The sequence below is a fragment of the Salmo trutta genome, chromosome 37 (genome assembly GCF_901001165.1).
Source record: "Salmo trutta chromosome 37, fSalTru1.1, whole genome shotgun sequence".
In the NCBI taxonomy this organism is placed as follows: domain Eukaryota; kingdom Metazoa; phylum Chordata; class Actinopteri; order Salmoniformes; family Salmonidae; genus Salmo; species Salmo trutta.
Genome location: NC_042993.1, coordinates 8815155 through 8840531, shown reverse-complemented (window position 1 = coordinate 8840531; position 25377 = coordinate 8815155). Strand labels below are relative to the sequence as shown.

The 25377-nt window shown below is 44.6% G+C and overlaps 2 protein-coding genes across 3 annotated transcripts; one reads left to right on the top strand and one right to left on the bottom strand.

Moving 5' to 3' along the window:
- Nucleotides 1-537: 537 nt before the first annotated feature.
- Nucleotides 538-5665, bottom strand: LOC115176357 (cytochrome c oxidase subunit 6B1). Of its 2 annotated transcripts, none has more exons than XM_029736290.1 (4): nucleotides 5562-5665; nucleotides 2555-2692; nucleotides 1468-1568; nucleotides 538-750 (listed from the first exon to the last, which is right to left on the bottom strand). In XM_029736290.1, the coding sequence occupies exons 2-4, from the start codon at nucleotides 2658-2660 to the stop codon at nucleotides 697-699; spliced, it is 261 nt and encodes an 86-aa protein (XP_029592150.1). In that variant the 5' UTR covers nucleotides 2661-2692; nucleotides 5562-5665; the 3' UTR covers nucleotides 538-696. The 2 variants fall into 2 exon arrangements, with proteins under 2 accessions (XP_029592150.1, XP_029592152.1); XM_029736292.1 differs by lacking the exon at nucleotides 5562-5665 and adding an exon at nucleotides 5499-5522.
- A 1283-nt stretch (nucleotides 5666-6948) lies between these two features.
- Nucleotides 6949-22120, top strand: LOC115176356 (ras-interacting protein 1). Its single transcript, XM_029736289.1, has 17 exons — nucleotides 6949-7133; nucleotides 7547-7926; nucleotides 8843-8973; nucleotides 11095-11540; nucleotides 11942-12202; nucleotides 12320-12564; nucleotides 12680-12853; nucleotides 13258-13462; nucleotides 13806-14104; nucleotides 15853-16014; nucleotides 16392-16432; nucleotides 17106-17260; nucleotides 17580-17692; nucleotides 17805-18099; nucleotides 18477-18640; nucleotides 19099-19240; nucleotides 21330-22120. The coding sequence occupies exons 3-17, from the start codon at nucleotides 8843-8845 to the stop codon at nucleotides 21506-21508; spliced, it is 3012 nt and encodes a 1003-aa protein (XP_029592149.1). The 5' UTR covers nucleotides 6949-7133; nucleotides 7547-7926; the 3' UTR covers nucleotides 21509-22120.
- The last annotated feature ends 3257 nt before the right edge of the window (nucleotides 22121-25377 follow it).

Here is a 25377-nt window from a genome sequence, read left to right as displayed (position 1 = left end):
GGGATCATAAACTAGATTCAGCCGCGGACCGAATTACAAATAATTTGTTGACTGCAAATTGACCACATAAAAAAGTCAAACCTTGCTTACGTTCATATACAATCATATATATCTCTATTATGTGTGGGAATACTTTGGATGACCAAAATTTAAATCACTGATTTGCTGGTGTGTTTGTACAGTCTTTTATGTCCAACAATAAAAAATTAAATAACTTGGGGGTCCAAATAAAATAACCTGCGGGCCTGATTCGGCCCACCAGTTGGAGAACCCTGCTGTATGACCTAAAATCTTGTATGTATATGCTGTGTGTATATATATATATATATATATATATATATATATATATATATATATATATGCAGTACAGGACCTTTTTTAGTTGTATTGTTCTTATTTAAAATGTGTTTCTGTTCCTGTCTATCAGTGTTATGTATTTTGCCACGTTTTAGGTTTTGTGTGGACACAGGAAGAGTAACTCCTGCAGCGGCTAATGGGGATCCTAATAAAATACCCAATGAACCACCACCAGACAGGTTCAAAACAGGTGCGCATTTTTATTAAGTGTTTGTTACATTAGTAACACTGTTAATAACATTTAGAATGGTGTGGTACGTGGTCAACACATGTCCTTAGGCACGCTACAGGGGTCAAAGTTGAAGGTGTGGCTAACAGAATGTCCTGAGGTCAGCCATTTTAGATCTTGCCGGGAAAGCTTCCGGCCTCTATCTGGTCGTCCCACTTGGCGACCTGCAGGACGAAATGCACTCATGAGGTTAAACTGTTAAACAGTGTAACTTACAGTTATAACACAGTAGCTACACTGTAGCCTTCATTCTGCCTTCACTTCACACCCATCCCATGCTTTCAGATCTATGAAAAGTGTCTAAGGGTAGGGGGTAGGAATCGACTTCAGACTGGGGCCATGGTCAGTTATTGGACTCACAACAGAGTGTATAAACACTTGCAACATAACAGAGTGTATAAACACTTGCAACATAACAGAGTGTATAAACACTTGCAACATAAGAGGTCCACACTGTATACCAACTACCACTTCAGGTAAGGACATTTGAGACACAGAAGAACAGGTACATTCATAACTGTACCACTCAGTGGACATGTCAGAACAGACTGTTGGCAGAGTTTAGACATGCCGGAACTACTAAAGGCTTCTATGGAATGTGGTGCTCAGACTGTTGGCACATTGTGAATAGTTGAGGCACTGCTAATGTGAGTGAAAGTAGGTTCTAACGTGAGCTGATTAAAGTGATTAATCATCCATCTCTAGGGGAGGTCCAATCATTGCTGACAATACTACACAACCATGGGAAGGCAGTTAGGGGGCATTGTGTGTATGCCCACTCCTTTAGGCTCTGTTTGAATAGTTTGCCACTCTATAGCTCTGCTTAAACTTATAAAGGAGTGCCCGCCCCATACTATAAGCCACAGTGGCAGTATACGTACCCAGCTCATGGGACAGATACTCTTGTAGACCCTCTGGTACCAGTCACAGGGAGCCACATCCTGGCCCTTGTCTGACAAAGCTTTGTTGCACCTGTGGAAGTCTAGAAAGAGAGGGAGGAGAGAGTTAATATTGACAGAATGAAGTGGTAAGCATTAAGACCGTTATTACAACTTTTACTGACACTGGTGTTACGTTTCTGAACCTAAAACTCTAATAGCAAACAGCCACCACAAATGGACCCTTATCTGATGTGCTAAACAGTGGGGTCCCGTGTGGCTCAGTCGGTTGAGCACGGGCAACGCCAAGGTTGTGTGTTTGAATCCCACGGGAGACCAGTATGAAACAAAATAAATAAATGTATGCACTCACTACTGTTAGTCTGCTAAATGACTAAAATGTCAATGAAAAAAGGGGGAAAAAAGTACACCGACAGATACATTAGGCTATCCTTACTAAATGAGTGTTGAAGACCGAAAAGATCTGGCATACCCAAGTAGTACCCTTGCCTAACGGACATATCAGTCAGTACAGACAGTTGGCTTATGATGGCGTACCTTGGTGAACAGCTGAGGGACAGCCAACATTCTATCTGGTCTAATGTGAACTGATAGTGATTTAGATCACTCTGAAGTGCTTCTCATGGGGCTCTTATCAACCAAAGAAGTTGGACATGCATCAATGCTTCGAGAGCAAATGCCACCGTTTACAATGCACATCAACTGCAAATCATCAACTGTATGATTCAAAGTGCAGGCAAATGAGGTTAAAATTGGGCTTCAGATAACAATCCTTGTTTTGTTTTCCAACCCAGATCTTTATCTTTGTGAACAAAATTGCTGGGAAGGGAACCAAGAGTGTTCAGGGTGGCAGAAGAGCCTGATGGCTAGAAGTATCCTGTCCTTGCACCATTGTGTGTGTGTGTGTGTGTGTGTGTGTGTGTGTGTGTGTGTGTGTGTGTGTGTCTGTCAGTTGGGAGGTAGAAATGAGCAGTAGACTGCTGGCAGGCGCTGGAGAAAGAGGGGGAGAGGGAGATATAATGTGTGTCAGGTCAGAAAACAGAAGTAGTTGATCAGCTAGCTAACTTACCCAGATAGTTCTGAAAGCAGTTGCGGGTCTGGTTGGTGTTGGGGAAGCGTGCGTCGAAGGGAGCCGTCCTGTAGTTCTTTATCTTCTCCTCAATAACGTCAGACATGCTGGCTAGCTGGCGGTCTCACTATGTCAACACTGAAACACATCGATAGGGAGATGTCATATAATGTCATGAAACTAAACATGAGTTGTACACTAGTCTCACACGAGGCCATCCTTCCAAATCAGCTCTCGTTGACTGGCGTGGGCTTCCGAAGCTAACTACACACTTGCACACAGTAGGAAATTATCTTGTTGTCATGATAATAGAATATGGAATGGACTAATTCAGATAGGCCTATTAGCTAGCAAAATACTTATCCATGAAAGCCTGTACAGCTGTCTATTTGACTAGGTCATAGCTAGCGCAATGACAACTCACAACTGGGACAGACAGACCGATAGAAAGCTTGTTTATTTTATTTATTTCATCTTTACTTAACCAGGTAGGCCAGTTGAGAACAAGTTCTCATTTACAACTGCGACCTGGCCAAGACAAAGCAAAGTAGTGCAACAAAAACAACACAGAGTTACACATGGGATAAACAAACATACAGTCAGTAACACAATAGAAAAATCTATATACAGTGTGTGCAAATGTAGTAAGATTAGGGAGGTAAGGCAATAAATAGGCCATATTGGCAAAATAATTACAATTTAGCATTAACACTGGAGTGATAGATATGCAGATGATTGTGTGCAAGTAGAGACACTGGGGTGCAAAAGAGCAAATAAAATAAAATAAAGAAGAACAATATGGGGATGAGGTAGTTGGGTGTGCTATTTACAGATGGGCTGTGTACAGGTACAGTGATCGGTAAGCTGCTCTGACAGCTAATGCTTAAAGTTAGAGAGGGAGATAGAAGACTCCAGCTTCAGTGATTTTTGCAATTCGTTCCAGTCATTGGCAGCGGAAAACTGGAAGGAAAGGCGGCGAAAGGAGGAATTGGCTTTGGGGATGACAGGTGAAATATACCTGCTGGAGAGCGTGCTACGGGTGGGTGTTGCTATGGTGACCAGTGAGCTGAGATAAGGCGGGGCTTTACCTGCAAAGACTTATAGATGACCTGGAGCCAGTGGGTTTGGCAACGAATACAGTTGAAGTCGGAAGTTTACATACACTTAGGTTGGAGTCATTAAAACTCGTTTTTCAACCACTCCACAAATGTCTTGTTAAACTATAGTTTTGGCAAGTCGGTTAGGACATCTACTTTCTGCATGACACAAGTAATTTTTCCAACAATTGTTTACAGACAGATTATTTCACTTATAATTCACTGTATCACAGTTCCAGTGGGTCAGTAGTTAACATACACTAAGTTGACTGTGCCTTTAAACAGCGTGGAAAATTCCAGAAAATTGTATCATAGCTTTAGAAGCTTCTGATAGGGTAATTGACAATTTGAGTCAATTGGAGGTGTACCTGTGGATGTATTTCAAGGCCTACCTTCAAACTCAGTGCCTCTTTGCTTGACATCATGGGAAAATGAAAATAAATCAGCCAAGACCTCAGAAACAGAATTGTAGACCTCCACAAGTCTGGTTCATCCTTGGGAGCAATTACCAAACACCTGAAGGTACCACGTTCATCTGTACAAACAATAGTACACAAGTATAAACACCATGGGACCACGCAGCCGTCATACCACTCAGGAAGAAGCGTTCTGTCTACTAAAGATGAACGTACTTTGGCGCGAAAAGTGCAAATCAATCCCAGAACAACAGCAAAGGACCTTGTGAAGATGCTGGAGGAAACAAGTACAAAAGTATCTATATCCATAGTAAAACGAGTCCAATATCGACATAACCTCAAAGGCTGCTCATCAAGGAAGAAGTCACTTCTCCAAAACTGCCATAAAAAAGCCAGACTACGGTTTGCAACTGCACATGGGGACAAAGATTGTACTTTTTGGAGAAATGTCCTCTGGTCTGATGAAACAAAAATAGAACTGTTTAGCAATAATGACCATCGTTATGTTTGGAGGAAAAATGGGGAGGCTTGTAAGCACCACCATGTTGTGGGGGTGCTTTGCTGCAGGAGGGATTGGTGCACTTCACAAAATAGATGGCATCATGAGGCAGGAAAATTATTCGGATATATTAAAGCAACATCTCAAGTCAGGAAGTTAAAGCTTGGTCGCAAATGGGTCTTCCAAATGGACAATGACCCCAAGCATACTGCCAAAGTTGTGGCAAAATGGCTAAGGACAACAAAGGCAGGGTATTGGAGTGGCCATCAAAGCCCTGACCTCTATCCTGTCAAATTTGTGGGCAGAACTGAAAAAGCGTGTGAGCAAGGAGGCCTACAAACCTGACTGAATTTTTACTAGAATTAAATGTCAGGAATTGTGAAAAACTGAGGTTAAATGTATTTGGCTACGGTGTATGTAAACTTCCGACTTCAACTGTATGTAGCGAGGGCCAGCCAACGAGAGCATACAGGTCGCAGTGGTGGGTCGTATATGGGTTTTGGTGACAAAACGGATGGCACTGTGATAGACTACATCCAATTTGCTGAGTGGAGTGTTGGAGGCTATTTTGTAAACGACATCGCCGAAGTTGTAACCTTAGCTAGCTTGATTTCAGTCATGGAAGGTGACTTATCAATCCCTATTTCCTGGTAATTAACGTTAGTTAACAAATAAGTAAAATACTTTAATGGAGATTTCTGACTAGCTAGAAAGTTTAGAAATTACAGCTCACTAACCACATCGAATTAACTAATGTAGCATAGCTTGCTAGCATAGTTGGCATAGCTTCAAATGTATTTGTTGGCTTGCTTGTTGGGTAGCTACATTAGCTTAAACTCAGCTAGCTAGCCGGCTGTATATCAAAACAGTGGCACGGCACACGTTATTTCCAATGAATTGAAATACTTCCACACAAACAAAACAATACCGACCATCAGTATATTAATTGAAAGAGACAAATTCTTATGATTTTCCGGCAGTTTTCCACGACCTACCTTGGACTGTTTCTTGTGTCCTCTCTCACCGGAAGACCGTAACGCAGTGTATGCTGGGATGTTGGACGTTGTGAGTGGACTAGCAAGTGTAATCACCATGGTATGGGAATGAGAAAGAAGTCATAGTTTCCCAGGTTTTTATGCATCATTTTTTTCTCTATTGTCTATAAACAATGATTAGAAACACAAATAACTTATGGTAATCACTTTGGGATTTTTAAGCCATATGAAGCGTAATCACTGAATTTAGCATCATTTATTTACACTAAGAAGATCATGTCAAACATGTCAGTGATAGCCTAGTACAGTGTTTCCCAACGCCAGTCTCCCATTACCCCCAGCAGCACATTTTCTGCTGTAGCCCCAGACAAAAACACCTGATCCAGTCCCAAATCAAAAGCCTGATCTCCTGTCCCAAATCAACAGGATGGCCAATGCTGTGAGTCATCTATTTTTACCCCTGCCTTTCAACATCTAGAAACCTCTGCAAATCTCTGTCCTCCAGCAGCGTTGTCTTGCTCCTAAAAGTTGCTCACACATTTGTAAGCATTGTAGGCTGTGAGAAGAACTTGTTTGTTTTGTTTCAAAAATACAGGGCCCACAGTAGCAGGCCAAAATGGACATTGTGATAAAGCTTTGCCCAGGCTAAAAAAAGATCCCCCGCAACTGTGTCAGTATGTCTAACAATAGTAAAGATAAATGGCTTCTAACTCTTCTCTGTTCCCAAAGAAAAGAGAGAGGAGAACAAGGAAGAGAATACTATGTAGGCCCACACCTGAACTGTGCCAAGTTTAAAGTGTCATTCTTTTAGTTGACAGTTATTCCAACGAAAACCAACAGAGTTGCCTACCTGGAAAAGGGGATGAGTTGTCACCCGTGCGTCAAAAGCAAACATAACAAAGAAACTCCATGACGCAAAGGAGTGTTCACAGGCTGCTGTCACCCGTCCATCCCTGTCTGTGAGCACCTCTCCAAACCAAAGACCTCACTCAGGGTGTCTGGACGAGCTCACTACCTACTCAGTGGAAGTACACTGTGTGGTTTGGCACACTGTCTCATTTCGAAGGAAGCGTCTAGTTTTTGTTTGTTTTGGTAGTACCTGTAATAGCCTATAATTTCAGTTGCATAGTTTCAAGCTTTATTGTACATTTATTAACACATTGTAAGAATGGATGTCTACATACATCCCTTCCACTATATGTTATTATAGTGGAAGGGATGTATGTAGCCTTAGCCAACTGGTTCAGATATTATGATGAATCCAATGTAACTTTCTCTCTTTCTCCTTTTCTTGCTCCCCCTCGCTCCCTGCCTGTCCTCTCTTTTCCTGTCACCATCTTCCTGTTGTAGACAAGGTCAGAGGTCACAGGTGTCCCTCTTTCTCTGACTTCCTGTCTCACTGTTTCCTTCTTCCTCTTTTCAGCAAAAACCTGCTGCTCAAATTATGTCCTTTCTAGAAAACATTATAGGCCTGTTTCTTGATGCACTACAATGCAATTTCTTGGGCAATCAAAGATCTGAACTCTGGACTACACTTCAAAAGCAACATTCCTGTGGACAACTAGACAAAGGGTATACGTTCTGACTGACTGCTATCATTTTTAAGCTGGGAGCATAAACCTCTTTTCTCTCAGTGGCTGTGTTAAAGTAATTAGTTGTCCAAATTAATCACAGATTCTCACTGCCCCCAACCCCCTCCCCCTCCTCCACCCAATCTTCTCCGTACCCAACCCCAGTGCTCTAATGCCAGAGACAATGGTCTAACAGAATCCGACCAGTGTCCACGAGTGTGCTTGGGGGAGACAGGGGAATGCTGGATTAACCCCTCCCCCATTCTCTATTCCTAGTCTTATCTCTTTATAGTGTGTATGTACAGTATATACAGTATGTCCAGGGAGGGTACAAGGGGCCAGCAAGTGTGTGCATCACAAAATAATCTCCCCATTTTCTCTCTCTCTCTCTCTCTCTCTCTCTCTCTCTCTCAGGATATAGGTGTTGTCCAGCGTGAAGGAAGGAAATTCTGTCACTTAGAACAATGGGCCTGTTTATCTATAGACTCACAGAGGCAGAGAAAGAGAGAGAAGGAGCCCTTACCACCATTACCTAGAAGACAGACAGAAAACACAAAGAAAAAGAGAGAAAGTGGAGAAAAATATGTTCTGATTTTAAAGAGAGAGACTATATTGATGAAGAGAACGTGTTCAAGAGAAAGAGAGATACCTGTGGCGCAGATAGACGTTTCGAAAATGGAGTTTTTGTCTTGGGGAAAAAGAAAAATACTAAGTTGTTTTTAACCATTTCGTTTTTTTCTGTTGAGAAGGACTAATAAAACAGTTATACGAAGAGGGAACTGCAGTCGTTCTCGGTAAGTACTTTCAAATTCGCTTTTATTGTAGAGGGCATATTGTGTTGCATTGGTTCGTTACTTTTCCATTAGATTTTTTAACATTTGAGCTGTCATCCATGATAAGCTAGAGGTCACAATATTGATCCTTTTCCACCGTAAAATGTTGCTGATATGGTTTCAAATTTGAACCGCTCTACTTTCATTTTTCAGTTTGACACATATCATTTTAGAAGGATAGAAGCTGCCCCTAAGCACAGATCTAGTATCAGTTTTCCCTCCCCAAACTCTACATTCCACCGTTACGAGTGAAAACTTCAGACTGATCTTAGGCTGAGGTACAGACATGTAGTGACCTTAAGAGTGGGGATTTCCCTTTTAACATGGCAGCTGGATCTGAGGCCTGTACAACACACTTCCTGTTTGGATAAGGAGGAATGACACACATTCGGTTTAGAGTACCTTTGTGACAAAGATGTCATTTACAGTGCTGTAACGTAAGAATTTGAGATGATTTGAGCCAAGTGTAACCTATCTACCATTTAATTTTTTTTATTTATTTTTTTAACAATGGGGGGCAACAATCACTTCCACAGCCAAATTGCTTTGGTGTGTAGCAATGAACAATTCTACAAGGATCCGGAGGATCTCAAACTATTCATGATGATATCATTATTTGATAAGTTTAGGATTACATACCCCCAGTTGGGTTGTTTGGAGGAAAATGTCAGTCTTCCTCCCCCTGATAATTCAACCTTTGATTTATGTCCAAATAAATCAAGGGCCTGTTTCAGGCCCACATAAATAGAATGTAAAGCAGTATAGTCCACACACATCTTAATTAATTAACTCAAAGATTATGACCATTTGATCTATGTTCTTTGAGTTCTCACATTACACAATACCTTTCTCTCTCGCTCTCTCTTTTGGTTCTCAGATGGATCAGATGGAGGGGACTGACAGTCCTCGCTTCAGGAAGCTCCATTTCCCTGTGGGTCTGTGGATCAACTCTCCCAGGAAACACTTTGCCAAGCTGGGGGGCCGCTGGCCCAGCGCTGTCTCTGTCAAGTCAGTCTCTCTGCTACCTACAGTTGAAGTTTACATACTCCTTAGCCAAATACATTTAAACTCAGTTTTTCACAATTCCTGACATTTAATCCTAGTAAAAATTTCCTGTCTTAGGTCAGTTAGGATCACCACTTTATTTTAAGAATGTGAAATGTCAGAATAATAGTAGAGAGAATGATTTATTTCTGCTTGTATTTCTTTCATCACATTCCCAGTGGGTCAGAAGTTTACATAAACTCAATTAGTATTTGGTAGCATTGCCTTTAAATTGTTTAACTTGGGTCAAATGTTTTGGGTTGCCTTCCACAAGCTTACACAATAAGTTCGGTGAATTTTGGCCCATTCCTCCTGACAGAGCTGGTGTAACTGAATCAGGTTTGTAGGCCTCCTTGCTCGCACACGCTTTTTCAGTTCTGCCCACAGATTTTCGACAAGATTGAGGTCAGGGCTTTGTGATGGCCACTCCAATACCTTGACTTTGTTGTCCTTAAGCCATTTTGCCCCAAACTTTGGAAGTATGCTTGGGGTCATTGTCTATTTGGAAGACCCATTTGCGACCAAGCTTTAACTTCCTGACTGATGTCTTGAGATGTTGCTTCAATATATCCACATAATTTTCCTGCCTCATGATTTTCCTGCCTCATCTATTTTGTGAAGTGCACCAGTCCCTCCTGCAGCAGAGCACCCCCACAACATGATGCTGCCACCCCCATGCTTCACAGTTGGGATGGTATTCTTCGGCTCCAAGCCTCCCCATTTTTCCTCCAAACATAACAATGGTCATTATGGCCAAACAGTTCTATTTTTTGTGTCATCAGACCAGAGGACATTTCTCCAAAAAGTACGATCTTTGTCCCCATGTGCAGTTGCAAACCATAGTCTGGCTTTTTTATGGAAGTGGCTTCATCCTTGCTGAGCGGTCTATCAGGTTATGTCGATATAGCACTCATTTTACTGTGGATATAGATACTTTTATACCTGTTTCCTCCAGCATCTTCACAAGGTCCTTTGCTGTTCTGGGATTGATTTGCACTTTTTGCACCAAAGTATGTCCATCTCTAGGAGACAGAACGTGTCGCCTTCCTGAGTGGTATGATGGCTGCGTGGTCCCATGGTGTTTATACTTGTGTACTATTGTTTGTATAGATGAATGTGGTACCTTCAGGCGTTTGGAAATTGCTCCCAAGGATGAACCGGACTTGTGGAGGTCTACAACTTTTTTTCAGAGGTCTTGGCTGATTTCTTTTGATTTTCCCATGATGTCATGCAAAAAGGCACTGAGTTGGAAGGTAGGCCTTGAAATACATCTCCAGGTACACCTCCAATTGACTCAAATGATGTCAATTAGCCTATCAGAAGCTTCTAAATCCATGATGACATTTTCTGGAATTTTCCAAGCTGTTTAAAGGTACAGTCAACTTAGTGTATGTAAACTTCTGACCCACTGGAATTGCCATACAGTGAATTATAAGTGAAATAATCTGTCTGTAAACAATTGTTGGAAAAATTACTTGTGTCATGCACAAAGTAGATGTCCTAACCGACTTGCCAAAACTATAGTTTGTTAACAAGAAATTTGTGGAGTGGTTGAAGAACGAGTTTTAATGACTCCAACCTAAGTGTATGTAATCTTCCGATTTCAACTGTATGTACAGTACCTCAATGTCACTTAGTCCAATGTTGATTCTCAGCGATTTTGTTCTAGTCCAGGACTAACACATCTGACTCAACTAATCAACTTATCACACATCATCCCAGGTCTCTTAACGCCGTTGGTCTTTTCGGTCTGTCTGCCGGTCTGCTGACTCGCTGTTTTTTCAGTTTGTTCTGTATTCAGTTTGTTTATCCTTCAGTCCTCCTGACTATATCTCCAGCCACAGTCAAGTTAAATGTCTGACATGTTTTTGCATACAATAAATGAACCAAGACAACAGCTCGTTATGGACTGATTTGATTGTATGGTCATGTGTCACATGTCATGCAGTGTTCCTTGAATCCTGTGACCGTTTTCTAGCAGTTAATATTGTCTATGTTCAGCTCTATCAGCCATAACTCCCAGCTGACATCCCCTACTCCTCCTCTCTCTCTTTCCTTCCCCCTCCTCTCCTTCTCTCTCACTAGGTCCACCACCAGCTCTGATGCAGCGTCCCTCCATGAGGCCCCCTCTGCCCCTTCCTCTTCCCTCTCCATCTCCACCCCCTCCCTCGCTCCCCCATCCCCCTCTCCCTCTCCGGCCTTCCTCCGGCCCCGTCCCGCCGGGCCCCAGTCCCGCACCAAGCGTCTTTCCCACCTCTTCCTGAGGGGGCGCTCCAACAGTGACCGAGACAAGGCCATAGGGGAGAAGGAGAGGGAGGTGTGGGCCCACTCTGCTGCCCCTTCCTCCCACCACTATCTGCCCCCTGCCTCCTCCACAGCCCCAGGCCTCATCAAGATCTATGGGGATGCTCTGTCTAGTGGGGCTAACTACCGCTCCTTGCTGGCCACCGCCCACTCTACAGCCAAACAGCTCATCGCCCAGGTCATCACCCGCTATACGGAGAGGGAGAGGGAGGAGACGGACGATGCACGTAAGAGGCAGAAAGAGAGAGAGTACAGATTGAGTACAGTACAGGGATTCATGTAAGAGAGAGGTGAAAGTACAGATAAACATGGGATTAGATTATTGTATGATTACCACACAATAACTATTATAGCCAAATGCTTTGGGACTTTCAGTATGTAGCCTATGCCTGTCATGGCAAAAGGACAGAAAATGACGGTAACTGTAGAGAAAGGGCCAGTGGCTTACTGGTATTCATATTCCTTGTTGACACATTTCATTGCACCATGAAGTCAGGCACCTAGCCAGAATTGTTCCAGTAAATAAACCACAGCTGTGAACACTTCAATTGAGCAATAATGTCCACTTTATGCAAGTCATATTCATAGGAAAAATTATTAGCCTGGTCGCCCTGCCTCCTTCTCCTAGCCCTGCAGAAACACAGCCCGGAAGACTTCCTGTTGTGTGATGTCATTGGAAAGCCCATCCAGCAACCGGATGGAGCCGTCCAATGGGAGACAGAGTGTTGTAGGGGTGTGGCTGAATGGGAATGCCCTCTGCTATTGGTGGACATGTGGCGGCCCAAGGATGGGTTTGAACGCCGCTTTGAGATCCAGAGACGGGACGACTACGAAAAAGAGGAGAAGGAGAAAGAGAAGGAGCGAGAGAGGGAAGGAGAGAACCACACAGGTAAAAGGACAATATAGTGTCTCTTGATGACCAGCTCTTGCATCTGGGATTTCCTACAGTCATCCAGTGAAAAGTGTAGTTTCTTTGTTTTTAATGAGCTGGTTGTCGTGGTAACAGGTGTACGTTGGAGGAGGAGCCGCATACAGTCAGGGGGCGGGGCTGTGGAGGGCGAGCGAGGTCATCGAGGACGGAACTCGGAACTCAGGAGGAGCATCAGCGACATGAACCTCAGCCTGAGGCGTCGCCAAGGAAACCACGTTGGCAATGACCCCCGTCGCTCCGGAAACCACCCTAACAACAGTGCAGGACTCCAGGACAGGAAGAACATTGTGAGCATGATAGCTCCATTGGAGCACGGAGAGGTGAGGATGAGAGGATGTGTTTCAACACATATTGCAACATGATAGCAACAGGTCAACCCCACCTAATCTCAGCAGTGCAGCAGTCTGACCATAAAGACTCCTCCCTCTGTCTTAGATGATGAGGTCAAAGGTCAGAGACGAGGTGGAGCGGAGGAACAAAGCAGACAAAGCAGTGGAGGAGGAGAAAGACTACTCAGCCTGCGACCTGGAAGTGATGTCACAGAGCCTGATCCTCCCGCCCATGGACCGACCCTACTTCCTGTTGCTGCAGGGCTACGACCAGAGCAAGGTTAGACCTGCGCCTCCCAGATGATCACACACACACACCCTGAACATGACATCATACCTGCATTCCCCTAATCGCCACATACCATCACTGTTTTCAACTTCCCCAGCCTCTCCCATTCAACCCTGAGCACAAAACAGACTCACAGCAACACAATACCTTTGGAGACACACAAAACCCCACTGTGTACATCACTCCATCTCTCACAATGACCTCACACAGGTCTTCATTGTAGCAAACTGTGACACACTTCATACCTTATCTCCTGACCTCCGCACAACTTAAGATCTCCAAGATGTCCCCTTATCATAACCATGGCCTTCGGATGATAACAGACTCCCTTCTCTCTTTCTTTCTTATTTTCTTCTTCCGTTCTCCTCTGTGTGTGTTTTCTGTGTTTTCTACAGGACTTTGTTTTGTACATCATGGCAGGGCACACACACGTGTTTGGGCGGAAGCCAACGATGAGGGAGAGAGAGAAGGACAGAGAAAGGGAGAGGAAGGGGAAGAGGCCTCTGAAGGTGGAAACGTTCCTCTCTGCTCCAGACATGCTGGCCAGGCACCTGTTGGTCAGGAGAGATTCAGCCGTACCCGACGCTCCCTCTGGGCAAGGTAGGCCTGGTCCACAAACAAACCTAGCCCTAAATCCTCGCCCTACTCCTGTGATGTTTGCAGACCTGAACAAACAGAAACGTGCCTGCAAAATAGGGAGCCTTTTCCATATGTGCTTACATCTATCCAAAGAAGTAACAATTCCTTACTACACGTTGACACCTGATTTTACAGTATTTCCCTGTCCACAATCAACCTCTAGAGATCCTACCACTAGACACTTCTTGATACCCCTTTATATATGATTAGAAAACTGTCATACCTTTTTATAAGCAGTTTATGAGCAGAACTTCAATTATAGTGTTGTTACTAGTTAATCAACCTATTTTCTCTCTCCCCCCAGCTCTGATGCGTCCCTTCAGAGGAGGAGCTGTCACACACAACGGAGAAGCACTCTACCGGGAGGCGGTGCTTAAACCTGGGGACGTGATTGGCATAGGAGGTCATTTTCTCTTCCTGTATCGTGACCCCCGCATGACCCCGGCACCTCCGCTGGCATTGGCGCTGCCTTGGCAAGCCGACGTTCCCTCCACCTGCTGCCTCTCGGGATTGGTGGACAGACAGGAAGCGTTGAGGCAGTACCTGGGGTCCACTGAGGCTCTGCTGCGGTTCCAGCCTCGCCACGCTGACGTTCTGCTACAGGTGACAGAAGAAAGACCCCTGTGTCTGTTAGTTACACCACTGTGTCTGCTACCTGTCTGCTACAGAATAGAGTAGAGAACTGTTATACACTGCTCAAAAAAATAAAGGGAACACTTAAACAACACAATGTAACTCCAAGTCAATCACACTTCTGTGAAATCAAACTGTCCACTTAGGAAGCAACACTGATTGACAATAAATTTCACATGCTGTTGTGCAAATGGAATAGACAACAAGTGGAAATTATAGGCAATTAGCAAGACACCCCCAATAAAGGAGTGGTTCTGCAGGTGGTCACTTTTGAATCCTGGCGGTGCTTTCACTCTAGTGGTAGCATGAGACGGAGTCTACAGCGTGGCTCAGGTAGTGCAGCTCATCCAGGATAGCACATCAATGCGAGCTGTGGCAAGAAGGTTTGCTGTGTCTGTCAGCGTAGTGTCCAGAGCATGGAGGCGCTACCAGGAGACAGGCCAGTACATCAGGAGACGTGGAGGAGGCCATAGGAGGGCAACAACCCAGCAGCAGGACCGCTACCTCTGCCTTTGTGCCAGGAGGAGCAAGAGAAGCACTGCCAGAGCCCTGCAAAATGACCTCCAGCAGGCCACAAATGTGCATGTGTCTGCTCAAACGGTCAGAAACAGACTCCATGAGGGTGGTATGAGGGCCCGACGTCCACAGGTGGGGGTTGTGCTGACAGCCCAACACCGTGCAGGACGTTTGGCATTTGCCAGAGAACACCAAGATTGGCAAATTCGCCACTGGCGCCCTGTGCTCTTCACAGATGAAAGCAGGTTCACAATGAGCACGTGACAGACGTGACAGAGTCTGGAGACGCCGTGGAGAACGTTCTGCTGCCTGCAACATCCTCCAGCATGACCGGTTTGGCGGTGGGTCAGTCATGGTGTGGGGTGGCATTTCTTTGGGGGGCCGCACAGCCCTCCATGTGCTCGCCAGAGGTAGCCTGACTGCCATTAGGTACCGAGATGAGATCCTCAGACCCCTTGTGAGACCATATGCTGGTGCAGTTGGCCCTGGGTTCCTCCTAATGCAAGACAATGCAAGACCTCATGTGGCAGGAGTGTGTCAGCAGTTCCTGCAAGAGGAAGGCATTGATGCTATGGACTGGCCCGCCCGTTCCCCAGACCTGAATCCAATTGAGCACATCTGGGACGTCATGTCTCGCTCCATCCACCAACGCCACGTTGCACCACAGACTGTCCAGGAGTTGGCGGATGCTTTAGTCCAGGTCTGGGAGGAGATCCCTCAGGAGACCATCCGCCACCTCATCAGGAGCATGCCCAGGCGTTGTAGGGAGGTCATACAGGCACGTGGAGGCCACACACACTACTGAGCCTCATTTTGACTTGTTTTAAGGACATTATATCAAAGTTGGATCAGCCTGTAGTGTGGTTTTCCACTTTAATTTTGAGTGTGACTCCAAATCCAGACCTCCATGGGTTGATAAATTGGATTTCCATTGATTATTTTTGTGTGATTTTGTTGTCAGCACATTCAACTATGTAAAGAAAAAAGTATTTAATAAGATTATTTCTTTCATTCAGATCTAGGATGTGTTGTTTAAGTGTTCCCTTTATGTTTTTGAGCAGTATATAAGTGGGGGGGAGGTACCTGAAACTTAAAGTATCTATTGTTACCACATATATTACTTTCTTGGTTGATAACGGGTACATATGAGCTGAAACAGGACTATAAATTAAAGCCACTGTTTCTCACTCTTTCTCCATCAGGAGATAATCTCTAAGAACTCCTCTCCAGACTCAGAGGGCGGGCCTTTAGCCCCAGCCTTTCTCCTGTCAATCATAATTGACCACGCCTCCAAACACCTGGATCCCGCCCTCACGCCTCAGTTGCTGCTGAAAGCAGCCAATCAGATCAAAGGGATCGTTTGGGTGAGTTCATTTGAAAAACTGTCTAGGATCATCTCAGTTGTAATAACGCTAACTAGCCGTAGCTCAGTCAAGACTGACAGAGAAAGATACACACCAGATAAAATAGGATTGTAAAGGGCTATAAAGCCAGCCCCAGACTGACACGTCTTTCTCTGAAACCCTGTAGACTGTGAACAGGGATTCAATCAGACAGACAGATGCCTGTCACTGTAGATGAACAGAACAGGGGATGAGCTGATGTCACTTCCTTCTGGAAACTGTTTTGTAATTGTCCTGGTGGCCTGTCCAGACTTTGTAACCCAACTCCCTCCCCCCCACTAAGCCGAGTTGTGTCTCTCCTCTCATGTCCTCTCTTCCCTCTCCAACTCTTTTTACAGGATAACATTAAGGAATTCGGGGATAAGCATCCCACGCAAAAGTAAGATCATTTCTGCTCAACGTCATATTTCAGCTGTTTCCTGTGTTTGGAACTTCCCTTAGGGCTGTATTAGGGGGAATCAAGAGCACTGATTGTCCAACTTGTGTGTCTAAATAATGTGATGAACATGCAGATACTATTTAGCATTATGCAAGGATTCATGATTAAAATATGTGACGTTTACACAAAGTATAAACTGTATATGATACTGATAAACTAAAACTGTACACAAATATCTATTAATATTAATGTTCATTTAGCAGATGTTATCCCAAGCAAATAGCAGTTAACAGACGTAATGAGATGTAGTGGGACCCTGGGTCCCACTTTATTTGGATAGTCTGGATTGTCCATCTGTAGATGCTCTACATATGATCATATTATCAACAAACTATCTGTTGATAAGTAACTGCATGCTAAGGTTACGGTTAGGGTTAAGTTTAGAATAAGGGCTAGGATAAGGGTTAAGTTGAGGGTTAGGTTAGGTTAGGGTTAGTAGACAGTTTGTTGAAATGTTACTGATAGTCTGTAGAGCATCTGCAGATGGACTATGCAAATAAACTGTATGCTTATTAAAATAGATCAAGGACTTGCTGTAATTCCTTGAGATAGTTGAATAGATAGTGACAACAACTTCTATAACGCTGTGTGTGTTCTGTTCTGGTCTGTTCAGTTCCACAGAGCAGGAGGTTGAACTGAGTGCGCCCAGTGCTCAGAAGCTGTCCTCTGACCTTCGACCTCTGATGTTCTGGATGTCCAATGCCACAGAGCTCCTCAACTTCTTCCAGGTCAAAGTTGAGGCTATGGAGAGAGACTGGGAGTTTGAGGGTGAGATACCTGTGTCATAAGAGTCCGTTTCCTCTTGGTCAATGCAGATCACCATCGATCATCTGCCAAAAAAGCTTCTTTCCACAATAAAAGCATTTTGTAATATTAACCTTGTCTCTCCTTTTGACGTCACATGGCTGTTGTATCTTTGTGTCTTCCTCTTCCTGTGTGACATTCCTGCTATCATCATTTAGCCCCACAGTAGTCAAAACAAGAGTTAGTTTCGTCATTGAGAAGTGAAATATATTTTGGATTGTTCTGCAATAACAGTAGTTATATGAAAGTAGTTAGAAGTTAATGCATATATATTTACCCTCAGCTCCTGGTGACCCGGTGTTGTCAGCTGACCTGGACACCTGCTCCGAGGCCCTGGCGCAGCTTGATGACGTGATAATGCACACCTTCCAGCAGTGCGTGTACCACCTCACAAAGGTGAGGGAGGTTGAGTTACCTCACACTCAAGACACAATCAAGTTACCGTACATAATTATATCCTGATCTATACATGAATTAATCTCTCTCTCTGTCGCTCTGTCTCTGTCAGACGCTGTACTCCCTCCTCCCAGCTCTCCTGGACAACAACCCTTTCTCCAGCCTGGAGAAAGAGAAGGAGAGAGATGAGGGTAGGGAGATGGAGAGGGGTGAGGGTGGTGGAGGGAAGGGAGAGGGGGATGACGTGTCCTCCCTCCCCCCTACGGTGGCTGGGCTGGTGGAGGTGTACCGCTGCTCCCTGATGCTGTCCCAGGAGGCCTGCCTCTCCCCCCCACTCACCTCCCAAACCTTCGGCTACCTCTTCTTCTTCACCAACACCTCCCTCCTCAACACACTGCTGGAGAGAGGTGAGAAGGCAGGGGTCATACTGGGGCCCAAGGTCAGGGGTTGGTCTGAGGAAGCTGCAGTCATGAGCTAAGTGGGTTCCACATTACACATGCAGAAATTGCTTTCCGCTACACAAGCCATTGTTTGTGCACGAACCATTTAGTGTAGAGGTCATAAGGGGATGCGCGCTACCAAGCACAGCGAGACAGAGAATCTGGGTGCGGCTCTGAAATAACTTGTACTTTCCAACCCTGGTTCAGATGTGCACTAACACACACACACACACACACACACACACACACACACACACACACACACACTCCCTCTCTTTCTGCCTCCTCTTCCTCTTCTCTCTCTCTTTCTGTCTCCCTCCACCCTCTCTCCCTCCCTCTCTCAGATGGTCTGTTCTCCTGGTCTAGAGCGGTCCAGATCCGTACAAACCTGGACTTGGTTCTGGACTGGCTGCAGGGCGCAGGACTTGGAGATATCGCCTCTGAGTTCCTGAAGAAGCTGTCCGTCACAGTCAATTTCCTGTGCGTCCCTAAGACCCGCCTCATCCAGGTAAAAATAATGCTGGTTTAGCCAGTTAACAATCAGTCGATTTAGCAAGATAATGACCCAAATCAAAACATTCTGGATATAGAATCATGTTTTGGTCTCGTTGTTGTTGTGTTGTTGTGTTGTTCTTCCTCTAAACCCATTTGACTTATCACACATCCACCCCTAGCCCCTACCTCTAGACACTTCCTGATGCCTTCTCCTAAAGCTGATTGGATCAGATAGGTATAAACTGTATGATAACCGCTCTAGGAAGCCAGATAGACACGTTTTTCCATTAATTTGTTCACACCCATTTAGTTATTTTCAGATATAAGGGGTCATCTAAAGGTGACAAGGGGCTAGGGGTAGATTTTAGATTTGGCATCCTATCTCAGTTGTAGACATTGCTGATATTGTCCACTTTTCCTCCTTCTCTGTTTTGTTGCTCATTGGTTGTTCTCTTGTCTCTCCCCCGCCAGTCATCCTGGGCCAGCCTACAGGAGGACCACGCCTTGCTAAGCCCCACCCAGCTGCACCATCTGCTGACCCATTACAAGCTGGGACCGGCCAGAGCCCCACCGGCCTCCTGGGCCCCTCCCCCTGGGACGGAGCTCAGTGGAGGTGAGACACGAGAGGGGAGGGGTTGGGAGTCCTGGAGGGTCATTATGTAGGAGCTAATGCTGCATTCATAACCAAGTGGGAAGGTTGTATTTACCATATACGACTGGGGAAAAAATCCATGTGAACACTCCTCCAACTAGTAATTACTAGTGGGAAACTCGTCTATCATCCCTAAGCTCAGACTTCTCCCACATGCTGATCTCTGACATCACCTACTAAGGAATAGACTTTGATAACAGCATTTTCGGTAGTTAAATGTAACAACAAAAAATGTATTATAAATAGCAATCTATTAATATGGTTTTTGAACACTATAATTTGTTTACAAGCATGATAGCTCTACTTTTAGATTATGGTTAGAAGCCTCTTGGCTAGACCCTAGACCCACTCCAATTTGCATACCGCCCCAACAGATCCACAGATGATGCAGTCTCTATTGCACTCAACACTGCCCTTTCCCACCTGGACAAAAGGAACACCTATGTGAGAATGCTATTCATTGACTACAGCTCAGCGTTCAACACCATAGTGCCCTCAAAGCTCATCAACAAGCTAACGACCCTGGGACTGAACCCCTCCCTCTGCAACTGGATCCTGGACTTCCGGACGGGCCGCCCCCAGGTGGTAAGGGTAGGTAACAACACATCCGCCACGCTGATCCTCAACACAGGGGCCCCTCAGGGGTGCGTGCTCAGCCCCCTCCTGTACTCCCTGTTCACTCATGACTGCTCGGCCAGGCACAACTCCAACACCATCATTAAATTTGCTGATGACACAACAGTGGTAGGCCTGATCACCAACAACAACGAGACAGCCTATAGGGAAGAGGTCAGAGACCTGGCCATGTGGTGCCAGGACAACAACCTCTCCCTCAATGTGATCAAGACAAATGAGATGATTGTGAACTACAGGAAAAAGAGGACCGAGCACGCCCACATTCTCATCAACGGGGCTGCAGTGAAGCAGGTTGAGAGCTTCAAGTTCCTTGGTGTCCACATCACCATCAAACTATCATGGTCCAAACACACCAAGACAGTTGTGAAGAGGGTACGACAAAACCTATTCCCCCTCAGGAGACTGAAAAGATTTGGCATGGGATCCTCAAAAGGTTCTACAGCTGCACCATCGAGAGCATCCTGACTGGTTGCATCACTGCCTGATATGACAACTGCTCGGCCTCCAACCGCAAGGCACTACAGAGGGTAGTGCGAATGGCCCAGTACGTCACTGGGGCCAAGCTTCCTGCCATCCAGGACCTCTATACCAGGCAGTGTCAGAGGAAGGCCCTAAAAATTGTCAAAGACTCCAGCCACTCTAGTCATAGACTGTTCTCTCTGCTACCACACAGCAAGCGGTACCGGAGCGCCAAGTCTAGGTCCAAGACGCTTCTAAACAGCTTCTACCCTCATGCCATAAGACTCCTGAACATCTAATCAAATGGCTACCCAGACTATTTGCATTGCCCCCCCCCTCTCCACACCACTGCCACTCTGTTGTCATCTATGCATAGTCACTTTAATAACTCTACCTACATGTACATACTACCTCAACTAACCGGTGCCCCCGCACATTGACTCTGTACCGGCACCTCCCTGTATATATTGTTAGACTTATTCTGCTGCTCTTTAATTACTTGTTACTTTTATCTCTTATTCTTATCCATATTTTTTGAAACTGCACTGTTGGTTTAGGGCTCGTAAGTAAGCATTTCACTGTAAGGTCTACACCTGTTGTATTCGGCACATGTGACTAAAATTTGATTTGATTTGGTTGATGAAGCTTGTTGGCCATTAGCCAATCGGCGTTTCTCAATGAGTTTAAAGCATGTGAATGCATCTAACTGGTATTTACGACTTCACAACTTCCAACTTGGTTATGAACACAACATTAGATACAACTGCAAACTTGCGATAAGTAGAATGTTCATGTAAATTATGCATTTATGTCAATTAGAAAATGTTTGTAATCTCAAGTCAGGATTCAGCCCTTAGACATTCCGAACATTATAAGTACACATGTATAGAAGGGGTATGATTTCTTCCTAAGAATCTCAGACCACTAAATATCTTTTCATGCTTTTCTGTCCAAGACATCTTCGAAAGTTTCCTGGACCACCCCCCTCTTATCCTGCCAAATGAGACGCCTCAGCTGGACCTCTCCCAGCCAATCCCCAGCCCCGAGCTACAAAAGGAAGTGACACGCCTGCGCAACTTCCTGTGGGGACTCGACCAGGATGAGCTGCCAGCCAATCAGAGGACCAGGCTGTGAGCGCTGGAAAGTTAATCTCTGGGTAGAAGCTACCCTTAGGCACAGTTCTAGGATCAGTTCACCATCCGCCTTAACCATGAAGGGAGAAAGACACAAAACTGATCCATGATCAGCATCTAGGGGCAGCCTCATCCATCTCGGGCAACTTTGATATTAACACTATGTTGAACCCTCTGTCGTAAGGCAGATGCAATGGATAGGAATGGCAACTGGTGTGAGGAATGGCAACTGTCAAAAGAAAGTCATAACACAATGTAATAGTTATCTAACCGTAAGACAATACAACTGTTCTTTTACTGTTCTCTAAACACTTTATTTTGTAACTCATTGCCTGAATGCAGTGGTTGCCTGAAAAAGAAAAGTCCTGCAAAATGATGCATAAATTATGGTATGACTATGTTATTATGTAAAAGATCCCTGGAGGTCAGCTATATGCTGGATGGATGGATACTCACATATATTCTCATATAAAGAATATAGTAAATGTGTTGTCACAGAACATTAGATTGTATACCAAAGTAAACACTAACACTATGAAGGAAACTGTTTTACCATGTGTATTTTATTTCTAACCGTCTGTCCTCATATTATAAATAAAATGTTGGTACCCTATGACCTGTCCATAGTGTTTCCTTTGTTATGGCTGTTCTGTCCTTGTTTGTTTTTTTTACTTTGATTGTACCACACTACTCAACAGCTCGACAGGGTCTGGAAAGGTGAATGTCCCGACTCATTTTGTAGCCGGGGTGCCAGAATGAAAGGACCACAAGATGGCGACGCAGCACTCAGTCAACCCCTAGAATGATGACTCAACAGTTACTAGACTAGGGAATTAGCGGGGGTCCCTGTCAATCAATCCGATTTCCGAAATATCATATTTCCTGTGTGATTAATAGGTTATTCCAACATAGACATAACATACGCACGATGGTGCTTCCATGGCTTAGGAAGCAGATGACGACCACACTCGATGATGCCTGGCTGTGCCAAGGTGAACTGTCTGAGGGGTCAGAGAGAATGACTCCAATGCAGTGGGTAAGATTTTTCATTTCCTCTCTGTGCGGTGATGACACACGCTGAACAGTCTAATCAGTTTGTTCCTTTATTTCATTAATGCGCCATATCCGATAGTTGGTCTCATAAAATGGCCAGTAGCTCGTTTAAGTGAAATTAGTGTGCGGTTTTCGTGGACGGGCAGCAGACGAGTGATGTCAGACCGTGTGGTGTGAGTAACATCTGTTTGTGTGACGGCCTGCGAGCGTCTCATAAACCATGTTACTGTAAGTAACCTAACTATTTGTTGTCACTCAGTAGACTCATGCCGAATTTCTAAATAAACAAAGTAGCCTACTTCCCCATAATAGCCTAGTGAGAGTGGAAAAGTAGTTTGTCAATTTATCTTTCTTCTTCAGTTTTGGAGCATCCTCAAAGTCCCACGACTTAATGAAGTGGTATTTAGCGTAAATCTCAAGAAGTTGTGCGTGTTTTTTCCTATAATGCTTTGGCTGGTAGCCAAACCTCTTACTTTCTTCCGGTCAACAACTTTGGTTCAACGCTTTTATGGTAAAAAGCCCGAAAACAGTCCCGTGAGAGAAAGGACTTACATCATCGTCACTGTCTCCAATTCTAACTGGGGTCCTGTCACTGTCTTACTCGACTGTTATCAAAAAACATGCATGCGATGTTATTGCTTCGAGTCAGTTATAGATTGTGAATCATCTCTACGAGGCCCCTGTGGTTAAATTGATCAATAAGTGACTTTGTAATCTCTCTCATTTGAAATTCAATGCGGTGTATGAGTGAGAGTGAGTGAGAATGTGTGTCTGTGTGTGCAAATTTGTACTTTCCAGTAATTTAACCCAGATGTATGGAAAATAGATCTGGACGGGAGAGTAACCACACTGTGCTGATTGTGTAATATTGTGTCCAGTTTATATGCTCTACAGTTAACCTCTCTGATCCCTGTCTGAGTTTGAATGTGTGTCATGTCTAAGGTTTGGTCATTAGTCTGTGTGTGACACACACACACATCCATATATGCACACCGACACACACACACACACACACACATCACACCAGTAGCTACACATTCAGCTGCATTGATATGTGCATACATTCTGTCATATGGATGTAAATAGACATACGGGGAGAACTATCTTCTCTTTCTCCTTTTCTCTCTCTCTTACTCTTTCTCTCTCACCCTCTCTCTCATACACACACACACACACACACACACCTCTGTCCCCAGGTGCAGAGTTCCACACCTGTTGGAGTGTTTCTCTGTAATTAGCTCAGGACAATTATCATTGGTGGGAGAAGGGGGGCAAGGGAAGGGGGGCGAAGACAATGGACCAGTTATTCTCTCCCTATCATCTCCCTCCTTCCTTCTCTCTCTCTTCTGTCGAGTAATGAAAGATTCTTCCCCTCTTCAAAGGGACATGGCTTCCTACATAACAGCTGAGTCAGAAGAGAACAGAATGGATAGAGAGAGAGAAAGAAAGAGAGCTAGAGAGAGGGAGATAGAGCAATAGAGAAAGGGAAGGGAGAGAAGACTAGGCAGGCTAATGTAGCAGTAGTGTTGGTACTAGGCCCACAGGGCCACAGTGATTTTCCTTATTGTGAAACGCATCAGAGTCAGTCTCAAGAAGCAGAGAAAGTGTCTGTGTCATGTAGTGTGAACCGGTTTCACGATGTCTATCATTTGAGGTTGGCAGTATTGTGACTCTCACACACTTACAGTAAATGTTACACAGCTCCAGTCTCCAGGGGCCAGTACTGACGCTGATAGCCTCTCAGCTAACACTCCACTTCAATCCTCTGTCATCACTGCTAAGTGTCATATAGAGAATGGACTGTTTTGTATTTGGAGCCCAGGGAAATCCCAGTTGCTGTACATTTGGTGATAGAGGCTGAGGTGAATTGGGTAAGAGGGAGGATTGGTGTTCATGTACTTTCTCAGTAGCTTGGTACAGGAGTTATAGTTCTACCTCTTCTTTCTCAGTAGCTTGGTACAGGAACTAAAGTTCTACCTGTTCTTTCTCGGTAGCTTGGTACAGGAGTTATAGTTCTACCTCTTCTTTCTTAGTAGCTTGGCTTGGTACAAGAGCAATAGTTCTACCTCTTCTTTCTCAGTAGCTTGGTACAAGAGCAATAGTTCTACCTCTTCTTTCTTAGTAGCTTGGTACATGAGTTATAGTTCTACCTCTTCTTTCTCAGTAGCTTGGTACAGGAGCTATAGTTCTACCTCTTCTTTCTTAGTAGCTTGGTACATGAGTTATAGTTCTACCTGTTCTTTCTCAGTAGCATGGTACAGGAGCTATAGTTCTACCTCTTCTTTCTCAGTAGCATGGTACAGGAGCTATTGTTCTACCTCTTCTTTCTCAGTAGCTTGGTACAGGAGCAATAGTTCTACCTCTTCTTTCTCAGTAGCTTGGTACAGGAGCTATAGTTCTACCTCTTCTTTCTCAGTAGCTTGGTACAGGAGCAATAGTTCTACCTCTTCTTCCTCGGTAGCTTGGTACAGGAGCTATAGTTCTACCTGTTCTTTCTCAGTAGCTTGGTACAGGAGCTATAGTTCTACCTGTTCTTTCTCAGTAGCTTGGTACAGGAGTTATAGTTCTACCTCTTCTTTCTCAGTAGCTTGGCTTGGTACAAGAGATATAGTTCTACCTCTTCTTTCTCAGTAGCTTGGTACAGGAGTTATAGGTCTACCTCTTCTTTTTAGTAGCTTGGCTTGGTACAAGAGCTATAGTTCTACCTCTTCTATCTCAATAGCTTTGTACAGGAGCTATAGTTCTAACTCTTCTTTCTCAGTAGCTTGGTACAGGAGTTATAGTTCTACCTCTTCTATCTCAGTAGCATAGTACAGG

Coding starts and splice junctions, on each gene's coding strand:
- LOC115176357 (XM_029736290.1), bottom strand. CDS start 2,660: ATGTCTGACGTTATTGAGGAGAAGATAAAGAACTACAGGACGGCTCCC. Junction 1,569..2,554: donor CTGCTTTCAGAACTATCTGG/GTAAGTTAGCTA, acceptor CTCTCTTTCTAG/ACTTCCACAGGTGCAACAAA. Junction 751..1,467: donor GTATCTGTCCCATGAGCTGG/GTACGTATACTG, acceptor TTCGTCCTGCAG/GTCGCCAAGTGGGACGACCA.
- LOC115176356 (XM_029736289.1), top strand. CDS start 8,843: ATGGATCAGATGGAGGGGACTGACAGTCCTCGCTTCAGGAAGCTCCAT. Junction 12,854..13,257: donor AGGGCTACGACCAGAGCAAG/GTTAGACCTGCG, acceptor TGTTTTCTACAG/GACTTTGTTTTGTACATCAT. Junction 18,641..19,098: donor CTAAGACCCGCCTCATCCAG/GTAAAAATAATG, acceptor CTCCCCCGCCAG/TCATCCTGGGCCAGCCTACA.